Genomic DNA, 15,447 nt, shown 5'->3' on the forward strand with positions numbered 1-15,447 from the left:
AAGTGTTTTTAAATTATTTTATTTTCCATTTTTATTAACTTTTTAAGGCATTCCAAGCTAGAGTGGGCATGTTGTGTAGTAAACAAAATGAAAAATTTGATATTTGTATCTAAGCTTATTTTCTTCTTTACAGATGGCAATAGCTTTAAAAATAAAATCTAAAAGACAATAGGATTTTAATAATCACAATCGTTATTCCACGTGGGGCTCTCTTGCCAGTTCTAGGTAAAAACAAACAAACAAACACAAACCCAAAAAGAAACCACTGCTGCCTCTTGCCACAAACTTAAAGTGGTAAATACAAACAAAACTATAATATAGTCTGAAGCCAAAAATGGCAGTTTTTTTATCCAAAGTGAGCCTGGGAGGGTTTTTGCATTCGGTTTGCAATCTGGACACATAGCAGTGGCTAAGTATAGGGAAGACAAATATATGAAAGCCTGTTTAATAGTTGTGGCCAGACATGTGTCTGGCCATAGCAGAATGTCAGGACACTGGTATTCAGATAAGGATTATTTAGAAAGTTTCGGACCTACAGATGGGCTCAGCACTAAAATACTTAAGATCATGATTAAATAAAAGTATATATAAAATTCTGCAGACGATCCAATGTTAACAATGAAGATTCTCAAACCCCATTCCCCCACCCCTCTCTCTCTCTCACACACACCCCATCACTCCCAACCAGCCCAATTACCAGAAAGTATTTAGTTTGCCTGGAAACTGCCTGCACCTCATTCTGCTGGCTGTGGATGTGATGGGGATGCTAGAATAGGCTTCCTTAGATCAGATATGGGTATCATCACTTTAGTGTGAGGACAGACACAAAGTCATGCTTTAAGCAGCAACTAGAAAACTCCCTGACCAAGAAGTTCCCACATTTATTAAGCTCCCCACTGCAACACATCCTCTCTCGTAACTGTTGATGACCAGGAACTCTCTGGCTACTTCACATCCTATTTTCTTTCTAATAAAAGATTAAAACTTAAATTATCAACCGTGTATACCAGGGGTGGCCAAACTTACTGACCCTCTGAGCCACTTACGACAATCTTCAGAAGTCCGAGAGTCATGGCGTGCCAGTCAGAGTGGGGCTTCTGCTTTGAAGCAGGGTGGTGGGACTAGGGGCTTCTGCCCTGTGGGAAGGGGGTCTGAGGACTTCAGCCCCATGGGGTGTGCCTGCTGGGGATTCAGCCCCTCTCCTGCTGAAGCTATGATCTCCGGCAGGTGCACCCCACAAGACTGAAGCCCCAAGACCCCCCATCTCCGCCGGGCAGAAGCCCGAAGCCCCACCACACAGCTGCAGGGCAGAAGCCCCGAGCTCCCCCCAAGTCTGGTAGATGGAGAATGGAGGAGAGGCTGTAGGGGGCACTCCGTGGGCCGCACTTTAATTGTAAAAGAGCTGCATGCTGCTCGTAAGCCATGGTTTGGCCACCTCTGGTGTGTGTGTGTGTGTGTGTGTGTGTGTGTATATACACACACACACACACACACTAAAAATAAACTTCAAATTCCTTAAAACTATTTACACTAGTATGTCCCCTTATGAATTGCATTTACATAGTCCTGAGCAGTATTTTAAAGATCAAGTCTTTGAGGGGGTCTGACCAGTCTTCAGACAGTGTCCTCATTTCTGTTGAGTTTCCCTGTGGAGGGGGCTCAGTTCCTGACAGGTCCCAGATCCCCTCGGTGTTGTGTTGGGAAATACTGAAAATGAACCAGAGACCCCTGGAGAAGTCCTTTTGGAGTTGCCATTAGGTAACACTTGGGAGTTTCTGCCAAGTTCAGAGTAATTCTGAAACTCTGGCAACTTTTGGGCCACACTGTGTTCCCTGGTCTCAGTTCAGAGAGTGCTTTTGTTTTGTGCTGAACATTGAAGTATTGTTGCTGCCAAATTTTTATTTCAGCATCCCATTTTCTAAATTCCTTCAGGTATGCCCACTTCAGTTTAAGCTGTATCGGAGCCACAGGTAGATATCGTCCCATTAGAAGTTCTACTGGAAATAGTCCAGACGCAAGCAGTGCTGACCGATATGCCTGTGGTGCTTTATATGGGTCCACTGATTTTTGCAGAAGTCTTTTTAAATCTGAAATGCTCTCTCTCCACCTCCCCGCTGCTCAGGGTATAGTGTGGACTACTATTACAATGTGCAAAATCCAAATCCTATGCAAAGGCTAGGAATGTTTCATAGGGTTACCATATTTCCACAATCAAAAGAGAGGACAGTTGGGGGGGGGGGGGAAGGAAGAGAAATCCCTGCCCTAGCCCCGCCCCTGCCCCACCCCCATCCACTCCCTCCCACTTCCCACCCCCTGACTGCCCCCCTCAGAACCCCAACCCCCCCTGCTTCTTGTCCCCTAACTGCCCCCTGCTGAGAACCCCCCCACCCTAACTGCCCCCCTAGGGCCCTACCTGTCCCCTGACTGCCCCGACCCTTATCCACTCGCATGGGTGGCAGGGTTGTAGAAATGGTGGTGCACAGAACCCGCCCACCACCACCTGCCTAAGGCTCTGGGAGGGGGGTTGGGTGAGGGGTGGAGGTCTGGGGTGCAGGTCCTGGGCTGGGGATTAGGGTGCAGGAGGGGTGCAGGCTCTGGGATAGAGTTTGGGTGCTGGGTGCAGGCTCCGGGCTGGGGCAGGGGGTGGGTGTGCAGGAGGAGGTGAGGGGTGTAGGCTCTGGGATGGAGTTTGGGGGTGGGAGGCGGTGTAAAGGGAGGGGGTGCAGGCTTTGGGAGGGAGTTTGAGGGCAGGAGGGGATGTGTGGGAAGGGGGGAGGGAGTTTGGGGATAGGAGGGGATGCAGGGGGGAGGGCTGTGGGTCTGAGGATGAGGGGTTCATGATGCAGGAAGGGGCTCAGGGATGGAGCAGAGGATTAGGGTGTGGGGGAATGGGGGGGGATGAGGGCTCTGGCTGGGGCTGGGGATGAGGGGTTCATGATGCAGGAGGAGGCTCAGGGCTGGGGCAGAGGATTAGGGTGCGGGGGGGATGAGGGCTGGGGTTGAGGGGTTTGGGGCATTGGAGAGGCTCAGGGCTAGGGTGGAAGGGCAGGGTAAAGGGCAGCCTGCCTTGCCATTAGTGGATGGGGGACGCTAGGACCCAGGGGCAGCAGAGAGCAGTTGCTGCTGGCTCTGGCAGTACAAGCAGGCAAGGGAGAGGCAGGCAGGGAGGGGGGTTCATGGGGGGACGGATGCGCAGGGGGGGTGGCAGGTGGAGGCCGGGAACCCATCCAACACTCCCCCGCTCCCTGACTGCCCCCCTCCCCGGACTCCCCTTGCCATTCTGGCTCCACATGCAGGCAAAACACGCTGCCCAGTGGGTCGGTTTGTGTGTTACACAGGGCTGCAGACAGAGGGAGGAGGGAGCAGGGGAGGGCTCTGGCTGCTGGAGGCCAATGGGAGCGGCTCAATCGGCCCAGCTGCCCAATCAGCAGCTGCTCTCTGCATGGAAAGGAGGGAGGGAGGCTAGGGAGGAAAACCCCCCGGACATTTTAACCTTGTTACCAATTCCTCCCGGACGGCTATTTAGAGACGCAAAAGCCGGACATGTCCGAGGAAATACGGACGGATGGTAACCCCATGTTTCAGAATGTTGTCTTGTAAATATTGACTTCAGTTTCTGTATGACCTGTGCTGAGGAAGTTTGTGTAAGTATAATCAAGTCAATATATCTGGAGAAGTAATACACTACAATAATGTACGTATGACCTTTCCAGAAAAAAAAAAATCTGCTGCTACCCGCTGCAAAGGTCTGTTAGGTAACTTTGTAGACAGTAATGGTTCTAGTGATTGTTCTTCCTTGTTACATACCTTGCAACCCTCTACTGAGGTCTGAATTTGCCTACTCAGACTGGGCCACCATATGGATTGTTGTGCTCATCCCCTGCACTTGCTTTTTGCCATTGGTGCATTCCAGTTTCTCTATTAGGTGTAGTCCTTGTACTGCTGGCAACCCAGTTGAGGGAGCTGTCCGTCTTTGTATTACATATATTATTTGTGGAAGACTTTTCTGTCCTTTCTCCAGGTTTCCAAGGAACTGGCCACAAATATCCAATGTATTGTTCCTAGCTCCATGTAGAATCTTATTTGATCTTTGCGGATCTCTGTTCCGGGATTGCTTATGATTTTTATTTATGTATTGAATTTCAGTGATTGCTGCCCCAGTATCAGTTTTAAATTAAAGGTTTAATCTATTTTGATGCATGCTTGTGTACCAAGGTGTTCTCTATTCTATTGAGAATATAGCCTCTAAAAGTATGAGCTTGTCTGATAACACTCCCTCTTAGATTGTGTCCGCGACTCCCGGTGACCTGCATGCTATTGCAGGAAGTCCCATTTTCTGGCATCTCCTACATTGTCTCTTTGGCTGGACATTGTTGACGGCTGTGGCATGTGTCTTGCTGCATCTTCCACAGCTTTTCCAAGTTTCCCTCCTATTAAGGTTCTTTGGTCTCTCACTCTCTAGTTGTGCCCTGTTCTTATTTTCTAATTTATGTCTTTCCTCTTTACTATATCAATATTGTCTGATGCAGTCTCCCATATGCTGCTAGCATATAAATTATATTGCTGTTTCTTTATGGTTTCTTGCATTCTCACTTTTGCTAGTGTGACATTTGGATCTACTGAAGCTGTGCTCATAAACTGAATTATTTTATGCCAACAACTATCCTGTCTCCTATTTGTTATTCTTTTAATGCTTTGTATTTGCAATGTTCAGCATGCCTATGAAATACAGTAATGGAAATCACAGCTGTTTCTCTTTGTTCCTGGAACCTCCTATTAAATTTGGCCCTTTCATATGTAATAGTCTGTCTGTCTACGAAATGGCCGACAAAAGCCTCTTTCACTTTTGTGTAGTCTCTCTTTTCCTCATCAGCGAGGGGGTGAGGTACATGGATGTCTTCAGCAGTATCACCCACTGCAAATGGTACCAGGTATTTTTGTGCTTTTATCTGTTAAAGCTGAAGCACTCTGGAATTGCTCAACTCTCTGGCTTGAGAGAGCCAGCTGAGATACCAAAAATCAAGCCCCTCAAACAGAGCCATTTGCACTATGGACTCCATTGCTGTGATAGGGCTTTATCTCCTTCTTGATGCAGCTTTCTTGGCGCAGGTCTGTTGTCTGATCTTCCACTTTCCCTACTGACTCACCACACTGTCAGTCTGTTTGTGTGTGTGTGTATATGTGTGTGTGTCTTTTCTTTCAGTCACTCCCCACCATTGAGAGATAAGGGGCATACTGTTTGGGAGGGAAGATCTTCACTCTTCTACCCTACAGAACAAAGAGAAGAGGAAGGAGAGAATAAGAAGTTAAAGAAAGGAAAAAGAGAAATGTCAGTAGGTGAGGTAGAGGTGGCAGAAGGAAATACATGTGGGCCAGCACTTACTGAGGAAGACAGCAGATCAGACAGAGGCAGAAGCAGACTTAGTGGGAGAGTATTGAGAAGACCATCTCAAGGCACTGACACTCCTTGCTCCATTGCAGTGGCAAAGCAACAGAGCACCAATCTCTAGCAAGGTTCCCAAACTGCCAGTTTGGTTAGGATTTAAAAGAGAACCCCTAAGTTGCCATTTTAGGGTGTATTCAGGCTCATGAGGAAGTCAGATGCACAATCCTAATTAAATTATCCTTATAGAACATAAGAACAGCCATACTGGGTTGATCAAAGGTCCATCAAGCCCAGTATCCTGTCTTCCGACAGTGGTCAATGCCAGGTGCCCCAGAGGGAATGAACAGAACAGGTAATCATCAAGTGATCCATCCCCTGTCGCCCATTCACAGCTTTTGGCAAAAACTTATTTTCTGAACATTAAGAATATTATTGACTTATATAACTAAATACAGTTTAAATAACCAAATTTTTCTACTTACTTTATCACTTTCTGAAGGCCAAATTGTCATTGACAAAAATCTTAGTGCAACAACAGGAAGCAAACAAATTGCAACTGACAAAAGTATTGTCAACCAGAGATACGGCTGTCTTAGAGCATTTGGAGCAGTCCCTGGGAGAAGTAAGAGTGAAAATTTATACAGCACAACAAATTAAATTCATGTTTCCTGCCCTGAAATGTATAATTGAAGTATTCCAAATGTGTTTGAATATAACCGTATCAAAATCTAAAATAAGCCACTACCAAGAAAAAGTTTGAGGTAAGGAGAGAGCCAGCAAATGTGCTACAAATTTATAACAACATTTGTATTTCCTTTTCAATGTATTAACTTATAAAACTCTTTAAGGGATAAGTTAGGGTGAGAACAAGTATGTGGCTGGCACATGTGGTTTTTTTATTACTTTTAATGGGCAAAAACTGTGATCAAGAGAAACCTCTAGGATCATTGTAATATACATACAGCGTAGTGCAGTTCAATCTTAATGTTTAATTTAAGCAACCAGACAGAACAAATTCTAAAATCTGAAGCACTTTTAAAAAGCAGAGGATGAAGATCATGACTATGTTGTACAGGAAGCAACACAGGATTTTTCTCAGATTGATTTTGATATCGAACTGAAAGTAATTTGCACAGGGATGTAGTCACAACTGAAACCAGTATGCAGCAGGAAATTTGTTATGCACAAATATGATATTTAAAAAGCAACTAAGAGTCCTGTGGCACCTTATAGACTAACAGATGTATTGGATAAGGAGCCACAGGACTCTCTGTTGCTTTTTACAGATCCAGACTAACACAGCTACCCCTCTGAAACTTGAAATATGATATGGTTTCAAGTAAGTTTCGGCACCTGACAGTCTTTGGGAAGATAAGTCTAAAGCCCATTGCACATCCACTCACTTACCCAGGTCACAAATTAAAAAGGTGGGAAGGGTGAAGGACAATGGGCAAAAAAAGGTAATCTCAAGCATGTTCAGTAAGCACATAAGGCACTTAAAGTATTACCAACCCAAACCAGTTACAAATTTGGAGTCAGGCCCCCCAAAATCTTGAGATCTTTTTAGAAATAAAAAGTTTGGAATTCTTTTTATTTGCCTTCTAGTTTTTGATCCTTTAGGGTGCAGTTGGGTTACATTTTCAAGCCTTTTCACAGCAAAGAAGCCTAGAAAAATTTGCTTGAGAATCATATGTTCTCTTTTAAATTATAGCTAAAGTTATAGGAAACATCAAATGTCATGAGATGTGATACAATTGCATGAGTAGGCAACTTAGATTCGCCTTTGAACCTTACTCCCACTGATGTGCAGGAGTAACTTGGCAGCCACAGAGCAGCCTTCAATGTAGGATCACAGGTTTCCCTTTATTCTGTGCTGCAGATCACTTTTTACTTTGCTCCTTTGTACGCAACACCCTACACTGCACAACACAGGTAGCTACTTCAACAAAACCATTTTGATTAAGACACACATGTTGACCCCGTATAAACTAGGCAATGTTTTTCTAAAGTGAGTTAACATTCACCTCTACTACTGGGCATCAAATCATATCTGATAAGCTGATATTTTGATACTGTGTTTACTCTAGTTTCATAACCATTTGAAGTAGAACGCACGAATACAAATCAAAACAAAACACTGACCTGTAAACTGAAAGCTAGATGGGAAGAGAACATGTATTCCAGCACTGTGAAGGTCAAACATGATACCAAAGTAAAGTGCAATACTCCCAAATATTGAGAAAGCATTAACGAAAGTCCAGTAAGAGGTATCCAAACCCATCTGAAAGTAAATCAGATAACTCACAATGAATTTATGATGTAGAAGTCAGAAGCATGTAATTGAATATTCTGCAAACTATCTGTTATCCAGATACTTGGGTCACACTATTTATTATATAGTTTTAATACAATATAGAATATTCTGTGAATATACCAGAGAGGAAGATAGTAACCAGGCAAAAGTATATCAATATGCAAAAAGATTTAAACTGAATGATAATTAAGCGTTTATTCTCACAAAGATGCGCTTTCAGAGCAGCAGGGGAGATCATGAAGATAAATGTACTTGCCTGAAAATTGACTGCAACTATGAGAGAAGAGGCTGCAGTGACAGCAAATGATTGGTAGTCTGAAGGTGCCTCTCCATCTTGCCCCATGGTTTGAAGATAAGCTCCATACGGTATGAAGAAAATAATCAGTGATGTTATAATTCCATGTATTAAGCTTACAAAGAATTTCTTGTAGTTAAAAAGCAAGTCTTGCTGTCCAGATATATACAAACCAGGGAACCGAAGACTAAGTTTGTCACTCACATCCTTAATAAAAGAAAAGTTACAGCAGTTAGAAATAAATCTGTGCCATAGAGCCTGAAGCACTGTATAACTCTTCCCCCATCAACATTTAGCTTTAGGGTGGGAGGATAGGGGAGTTAAGCAAAACAAGCCAACAGATTACCTCCGTATTAATCCCAAAAGTGATAAAAATCTGAAGCTTAAAAAAAATACAGAACTTGAATTCATATATGCATATATGAATGCAAGCTATATTTTTAAATAGTTAGAAAATGGACAGAGACTCTAGAATAGCAGTGTGTTGGTATAGAAATGAAAGGAAGAAATGCCACCAAAACCTAGACTTTATATTTATGCAATATGAATATTGAATATGAAGATCTAAGAATATGGTACATTTTTCCTTCCATCACTCAAATGATTTACCATTTCTATATCTTCCATTCACACCTATGTGTAAATATTTCCATAATAGTGTGCAAAAATGCCCAGCATAATGGAAAGAGTCTATTATAATATATAAATGCAAAAAGGTAGTGCTAGCATTTTTGTGGGAAATGCAACTCAATTTCCTTGCCTTTTTCTTTTTTAAATCTCTAACGCATACATACTGCATGAATTTATTGAAATTTCTTTTCTTCTACACCTCCCCCCCCACCACAAAAATGCACAGCATTTCTATGCATGCAAAATCTATAGACAAGCCAAATTTGGAAAAAAATCAAGCAAATCTAAAACCCATTCAGATTAAAAATAAAATATTGCAGTTTTCAGCATAATTTTTTTTTGCCAAATTTATTCCCATTGAAAATGGTTTTAAAAATAGAAATACCTTCTGACACTATAATCGAAGATAAATAATGCAAGTATACTTCATAATCAACCCCATTAATGTCATTCTACAGTACTGTACATACATATTGGCCCTGATTCAGCAAAGCACTTAAATATATGGCTAACTTTAACCATGTACTTCAGTTCTGTTGAAGTCAGTTGGAATTATGTGCTGAACTGTTTTGCTGAATCAGGCCATTGCGAAGAAAGCTATCACCATCCAATTCTAATCTACACTTATGGAGATGTAGGATGCGTTAATCCTACCAATAGAATTAATGGGACCTGCCCTCTAGCAAGTGACTGAACAGAAAGTCACAGCAATTGTTATGTCAGGTATTTCTAGTTATTAATGAAAAGAAGCCTACAACATTTTCTATTAGCTTCATGGAGAAAAGCGGTCTGCTAAGACCTACAAACATTTGAGCAGATCAATTCAACATTGAACGTATTTGAAGTTGGTTAGCTTTGTCTAGTCTAGCAGGTCACGCCTTATTGTCCTCTAATAAATAGGATATCTAGCAACCTAAAAATGTCACAAATTAGAAGTAAAAGTTACTTCAATTATGTTTACTCTGATCTTTTTCGAAATACCTGGTCAAGCAAGCCAACCAGAAGAACTGGAAGACTGGAATATAACACGTTGTAAAGCGTGATAAACCAATCTTCATAAGCGGTCTGCAATAGAAAATAAATATCAATTTATTAATTAGATCAGAAAACAGTTAAATTAGCAAAGATTAAGATACCAATAGCACTATAGCTGGAGATTAAAGTCTTTCCAAGGCATGAGTAATAGAATAAGTATGAATTCCACCACAATGATATGAAAGGCTCTAACATGAACCTGCAAAGGCTGCTTCCTTTCATGCTGTTCGCTCAAATTACATCATCACTTAATAAGTTGGTCTCCATTATTTTGTTTTGCCAAAAAATAAGTTTTTCTAGTTCATATTAGAAAAGCACTTCTCTTACCTGGGCAGAATAGCCATTAAAGAATGAGTACCAGAAGTGTACTAGCGTAAATGCAAAGTTTTTGTAGAAGAAATATCGTAAGAACTTGCACATCCTTATATAGGACCATCGGCCATGAACTAATAGTAATCTTTGCAGGTATCTGAATTGTCCAAAAGAATAGTCACTTGACATGACTGCTTGCATGCCTTCTTGTCCACTAATTCCAACACCAATATGAGCAGCTACATTAAATAAAACAAACAAACAAATAAATAAAATAGAATAGAATAAGCAAGTTTTATTAAAACAAGATATATTATTCAACAAATGAAGATGCACAATAACACTCCAGCTTATACAGTCATTTAACAATTCCCATTCTCTACTGTAAATTTCTCCAGACCCAAATTATTCTTTATGTATCTAAACAGCTACTTCAATTGTTAAAAAAGATTGTCTGAACTCAGGGAAAATAGCACTTTCTAATAAAGTGATGTAAGACCTTCAAAACCAAAACCAGTTCACCAAATAGCCAGTGAAATTTTATAGATGACTTACTTTTGATCATGTTGGGATGGTGCCAACGATCCCCTATAGCCAAAGTTATAGCTTTTTTATATTTCTTCACCAGCTCCACCACCATGGCCTTCTGCTTGGGAGTTACGCGGCAGCAGATCACTGCACTGCACTCGCACGCTAAGTCTACAAAGTTTCTTTGTTGCTGTTCTTTGTTAGCATCAGCTCTCCTTTTACTCTGAATTTGCTTTTCTTTCTCTTCTGCTGTTCTGGGAAATTTCAGTTTTAGAAGTTTCTTCTTCTTCTTTTTCTTCTCTAAAAGGATTTCATTCTGGATAACCAAAGAGAAAGTAATTATTGTCCCTTCTTCGCTATTTAAAGATAGAGTGTTCTAAGGGCTGCTCTTATAACATTTTTGAAGTCTGAAATACCTTGACTCTCATCTACATTATGTGCACTTCTGTAATACCATCCCAGTGAAACTTCCCTGAAGAAAAGGAGACAGTGAATGTGGTAGGTTTTTGTGCAACTTATTCTATTGTAATACTTCTTGCAGAAATTAATGGAAAAAATCCTTTTTCTATCTTCAGCTAATTCATTTTAAAGAATAATATTAGTTTCTGTGATATTAAGGTTTTTTTGAAAAAAAAAAAAAAATGGAAAGTGTGATCACCTGGAACACCAAGCTGTCATTGTCAAATGCCGTGATTTGTACTGGTGTGAGCTCCCTCTGAAGCCTAATATTAGCAAGACAGTGAAGCTCATCATTTCAGGTATGATCTTTGGGTTTTGATTTATGGATTATCCAGTTGAGGCACAGACTTATACATGGATTAATGGTCACGTCTAAGCTGAATAGTTTTAAATTTGTTATTTGCTGATCTATCTCCTCCCATTCTGGTTTGTATAGAATTCTGCCAATAGGATTCTCACCAATACTTGGATTGCCAACCAGGTCACTTCTTTACTGAAAGTCCTTCAGTGTTTTCTGAACTCTTAAAACATCAGACCACAGTACAAGGTACCATATGAGCCTGCTTCCTTTTATTTCTGACACTTTGTTCACACTTTTGCTCTCAGACATACCCTCTTACAGGGAGTCCCCGGTATACGTTGGGGTTGTGTTCTTGAAAAGGGCCACAAATACCAAAACAACATATACCAGGGACCTGCTGGTACAGCAGTGGTGTAGACAGGAGGGGGACACTTGGGTGGGCGGGTAATGATGGGGGGCAGAGGGGTAGGAGTGATCTGGCGGCCTCTCTCCCCCTCCAGCCAGCCTTTGGGGCGGGGGAAAGAACACAAATGATAAATGCGCTGACCAGGGGCTCCCAGAAAAATGTGTGCCCCCTGCACTCCCACATGGTCCGCCCTGCCGCCCCCCAGGCTCCTGTTGGGGAGTGGGATCGGGGTGCAAGGGCTTATCCTGCTATGTCTGGCAGGGGAGCAGGAACGGGGACTTGTCCTGCTCCACCTGGCAGGGGAGCCTGGCGCTCCTGCCAGGGATCGGTGTCAGGGGCTTGTCCTGCTCCACCTGGTGCTCCTGCCAGGGAGCGGGGTTGGGGTGAAGGGGCTTGCCCCACTCCAAAGTTCCAGCTGGGGAGCTGTGTTGGGACACAGGGGCTTGCCCTGGTCCGGTGCTCCAGCCAGGGAGCAGGGGTTGGGGGCTTGGAAGCCCCCGCTCCCCAACCCCACTTCCTGGCAGGAGGGCTGGGTGAGCGGAGTGGGGCAAGCCCCCAATGCCGCTCCATGGCTGGAGTTCCAGGGAAGCGGAGCAGGGCAAGGCCTGCACCCCGACCCTACTCCCCAGCTGAAGCACCGGATGGGTGGTGTGAAGCAAGCATTGGGGCGGGAGCAGAGCCGGTACTGCGGGGGTGGGCCTGGATGTTAAGTGGGTGGGCCACAGCCCACCTGTGGCTACGCATATCTGTTGCTCATCAATAGGGGAACGTATTCCGATTCATGTCAGTCCGCATATCCCTCATTTGCAACTTACAGTAAAGTATTGCAAATGACGGATATGCAGATCGGGCCCGATGTGAATTGGAACATGTTCCCCTATTGACGAGCGACAGATATGCGAAACAACAGATAAGGTGGAGACGTATACTGGGGACCTCCTGTATTTCAACAATGAAGTAATGACTGCTGTCTGTTCAGAGCATGTTGGGGCTTGAAAGATCTAATTTTGCATCTTTCTGGTTCTTTAGCACTTGACTTTCAGAGTAATTATTCTGATTACGAATAATTCTAACATTAGATTGTTCTTTTTACAGGAGATTCTTTTTTGCTTTGATGGTAAACGTTGATAAATGAGAGATTTTATTGCTTTATCTATGATATTTTCAAAGACTAGTTTTATAGTTTGGCATTTTTATAGATGGAGGAAACTGAGGCAGAGAGGTTAAATATCTTTCATTGGGTGCCTCAGGACAGCAATCAAGTGAATGAAGGAGTAGTTAACGATAAGAAACATAGGATTCCAATTTACAGCACTATTAGCCTTTGACCTATTATGTATCCCAGAAAACTCCCCAAATTGAAGTAATGGAAGAGTCTGCTTTATACATACCAGCCAGGAACCAGTGATTATTAAAGCACGATTTCTACCAGATTGAAAGAATGGCTCATTCTTTCTTTGAGAGGAGTTTATATTTGATTCAGCTTTGTTATTCTGGTTTTCCAACCTTGTTTGAAGAAGAGCACTGGAAAATGAATGAAGAGTTTTAATGTAGATCATCTAAAAACTACAAATACTGACTTATTTTTATAGTTACTATTATAGTGGGCCCTATTTATGGGAAATCTAAAGGTAGACTTCAAACCAAGCTAAGTGTGAACTGCTCAGTACTTGGATGGGAGATCTGCAAGAAAGGCATACAGCATATGATGTAAGAAGTGGTTAACAACTCTGTGGGTAGCGTTCTTCGTCAGTATTGCTCCAAAGCCCTAACACAAAGGGTAAATTGCATTCCCCTGATACTGATAATGTCTTTCAAATTAAATAAAAAGGGAAAATCCTGGCCTCTTATGGTTATTAAAAATTGCATGGCACTTTTTATAAAAGCAAGAGCATTAGTTGCAGTATTCCAGCTAGGTGATTATAACTTGATATCTTAAGTTTCCCCATTCTTGTAAATTTGTTTAGGGGAAAAAATCTTCAATTTCTACTGTAAGATGTGTTGTATTGCTATTTCTCTGAAACAGCTGCTATATTTTCATCCTAGAGGTTACTGTATTACAGTGGTGGATAAAGTTGATATTGTATGTCTTAACTATCGAGAGCTTCAACAATCTGTAAAGTATGTTAGGATCTTTCTGGGTGAAAGGTGCTACGTAAGCATCTGTTGTCCTAACTTAGTGAAGTACTTATACAAGGTGCTGAACTGAGTTATTTAGTTATTGTGGTAGCATCAAGTCAACAATGGTTGGCTTATTACCTCCACTGTTTTTAAAAGACATGTTTCTGCCTGATCCACAATGAGTAGGGCCTTACCTAATTCACAGTCCATTTTGGTCAATTTCACGGTCATAGGATTTAAAAAATCGTAAATTTCATGATTTCAGCCATTTAAATCTGAAATTTCACGGTGTTGTAATTGTAGGGGTCCTGATCCAAAATGGAGTTGTGGAGGAGGGCGGGGGTCACAAGGTTATTGTAGGGGGGTTGTGATACTGCTACCCTTACTTCTGCGCTGCTGCTGGAGGCAGCACTGCCTTCAGAGCTGCGCGGCTAGAGAGCAGCAGCTGGTGGCTAGGAGCCCAGCTCTGAAGGCAGCAGCAGTGCAGAAGTAACAATGACATGGTATGATATTGTCACCCTTACTTCTGCACTGCTGCTCGCGGGTGCTGCCTTCAGAGCTGGGCGCCTGGCCAACAACCGCTGCCCTCTGGCTGTCCAGCTCTGAAGGCAGCCCAGAGGTAAGGGTGGCAATACTGTGACCCCCCCCTAAAATAACCTTATGACCTCCCCCACAACCCTCTTTTGGGTCAGGATCCCCAGTTTGAGAAACACTGGTCTCCCTCGTGAAATCTGTATAGTATAGGGTAAAATCACCCTAAAGACCAGATTTCATGGTCCGTAACACATTTTTCATGGCCACTAAATTGGTAGGGCCCTAACAATAAGTAGGTTGCCTTGGTAAACTACTATGCAAAATAGTAAAAATAAATAAAAAATCCACAAACCACAGCATAACTGAATATTGGCCACTACTGTGGCTACATCTGTGCTACAAAATAGGGGTGTGATTCCCCTTGCTGATGTACACATACTTGCGCTAGCTTGATCAGGTATGTATTCTGCATGGTTCAGCCGTGCCTCCACTGCCTCTACCCACTCTACCATGGCTATACTGTTATTTGCACTCACACTGGCTCGATAGGGGCTAGCACAATTATGCATACGTGAGCAGGGGAATCACACCTCCAGCTCGTAGAGTAGACACAGCCTGCGTTTCAGTTACACTGTTAAAGCATTGTAAACACCATATAGGAGGAATCAAAGGAGATAGCCAGATAAAGAAAGCAAGCCACAGGAACAGTGTGGTTACTTTCAATATTTTGAAATTTGAGATTTTAAACTCCTACACAAAGAATTGTGTATGCTTGTAACTTACCTGATATCCTCTCCATAGCAGATTGTAGTTTCATCTGTTAAAAGTTCACAAGAAAATCCAATGTTTTCAGCAGTTTCTGTAACAAAGTCACACGTTACTAAGATTCTTTAATGAATCATTATTAAGGCTGTGAGTTTGTCACAGACGTCATCCGTGACTTTCTGCGACTTCTGCAGCGGCCAGTGCGCCTGGCTCAGGGGTAGCTCAGGCAGCCCCTACACATGCAAGCACCACCCCCACAGCTCCCATTGGCAGTTCCCAGCCTAGCAGCTCAGCAAGAGGAATGTCACTTTCTGGGGAGCAGTGATCTCCAACCTTTTTATGCCCAAGATCACTTTTTGAA

General features: G+C 42.7%; 1 protein-coding gene across 1 annotated transcript in view; it reads right to left on the reverse strand.

The window, feature by feature from the left end:
• ATP8B1 (ATPase phospholipid transporting 8B1) overlaps positions 1-15,447 on the reverse strand; it is a 118,420-nt gene that overhangs the window by 1,955 nt on the left and 101,018 nt on the right. The window contains exons 20-27 of the mRNA XM_034774867.1: positions 15,105-15,180; positions 13,058-13,190; positions 10,528-10,816; positions 9,988-10,211; positions 9,607-9,690; positions 7,957-8,202; positions 7,529-7,667; positions 5,869-5,999 (exon numbers count right to left, since the gene is read on the reverse strand). Of these exons, the coding sequence (XP_034630758.1) occupies positions 5,869-5,999; positions 7,529-7,667; positions 7,957-8,202; positions 9,607-9,690; positions 9,988-10,211; positions 10,528-10,816; positions 13,058-13,190; positions 15,105-15,180 (1,322 nt within the window). The remainder of the gene's footprint in view (positions 1-5,868; positions 6,000-7,528; positions 7,668-7,956; positions 8,203-9,606; positions 9,691-9,987; positions 10,212-10,527; positions 10,817-13,057; positions 13,191-15,104; positions 15,181-15,447) is intronic.

Source organism: Trachemys scripta, chromosome 6, assembly GCF_013100865.1.
Source record: "Trachemys scripta elegans isolate TJP31775 chromosome 6, CAS_Tse_1.0, whole genome shotgun sequence".
In the NCBI taxonomy this organism is placed as follows: Eukaryota; Metazoa; Chordata; order Testudines; family Emydidae; genus Trachemys; species Trachemys scripta.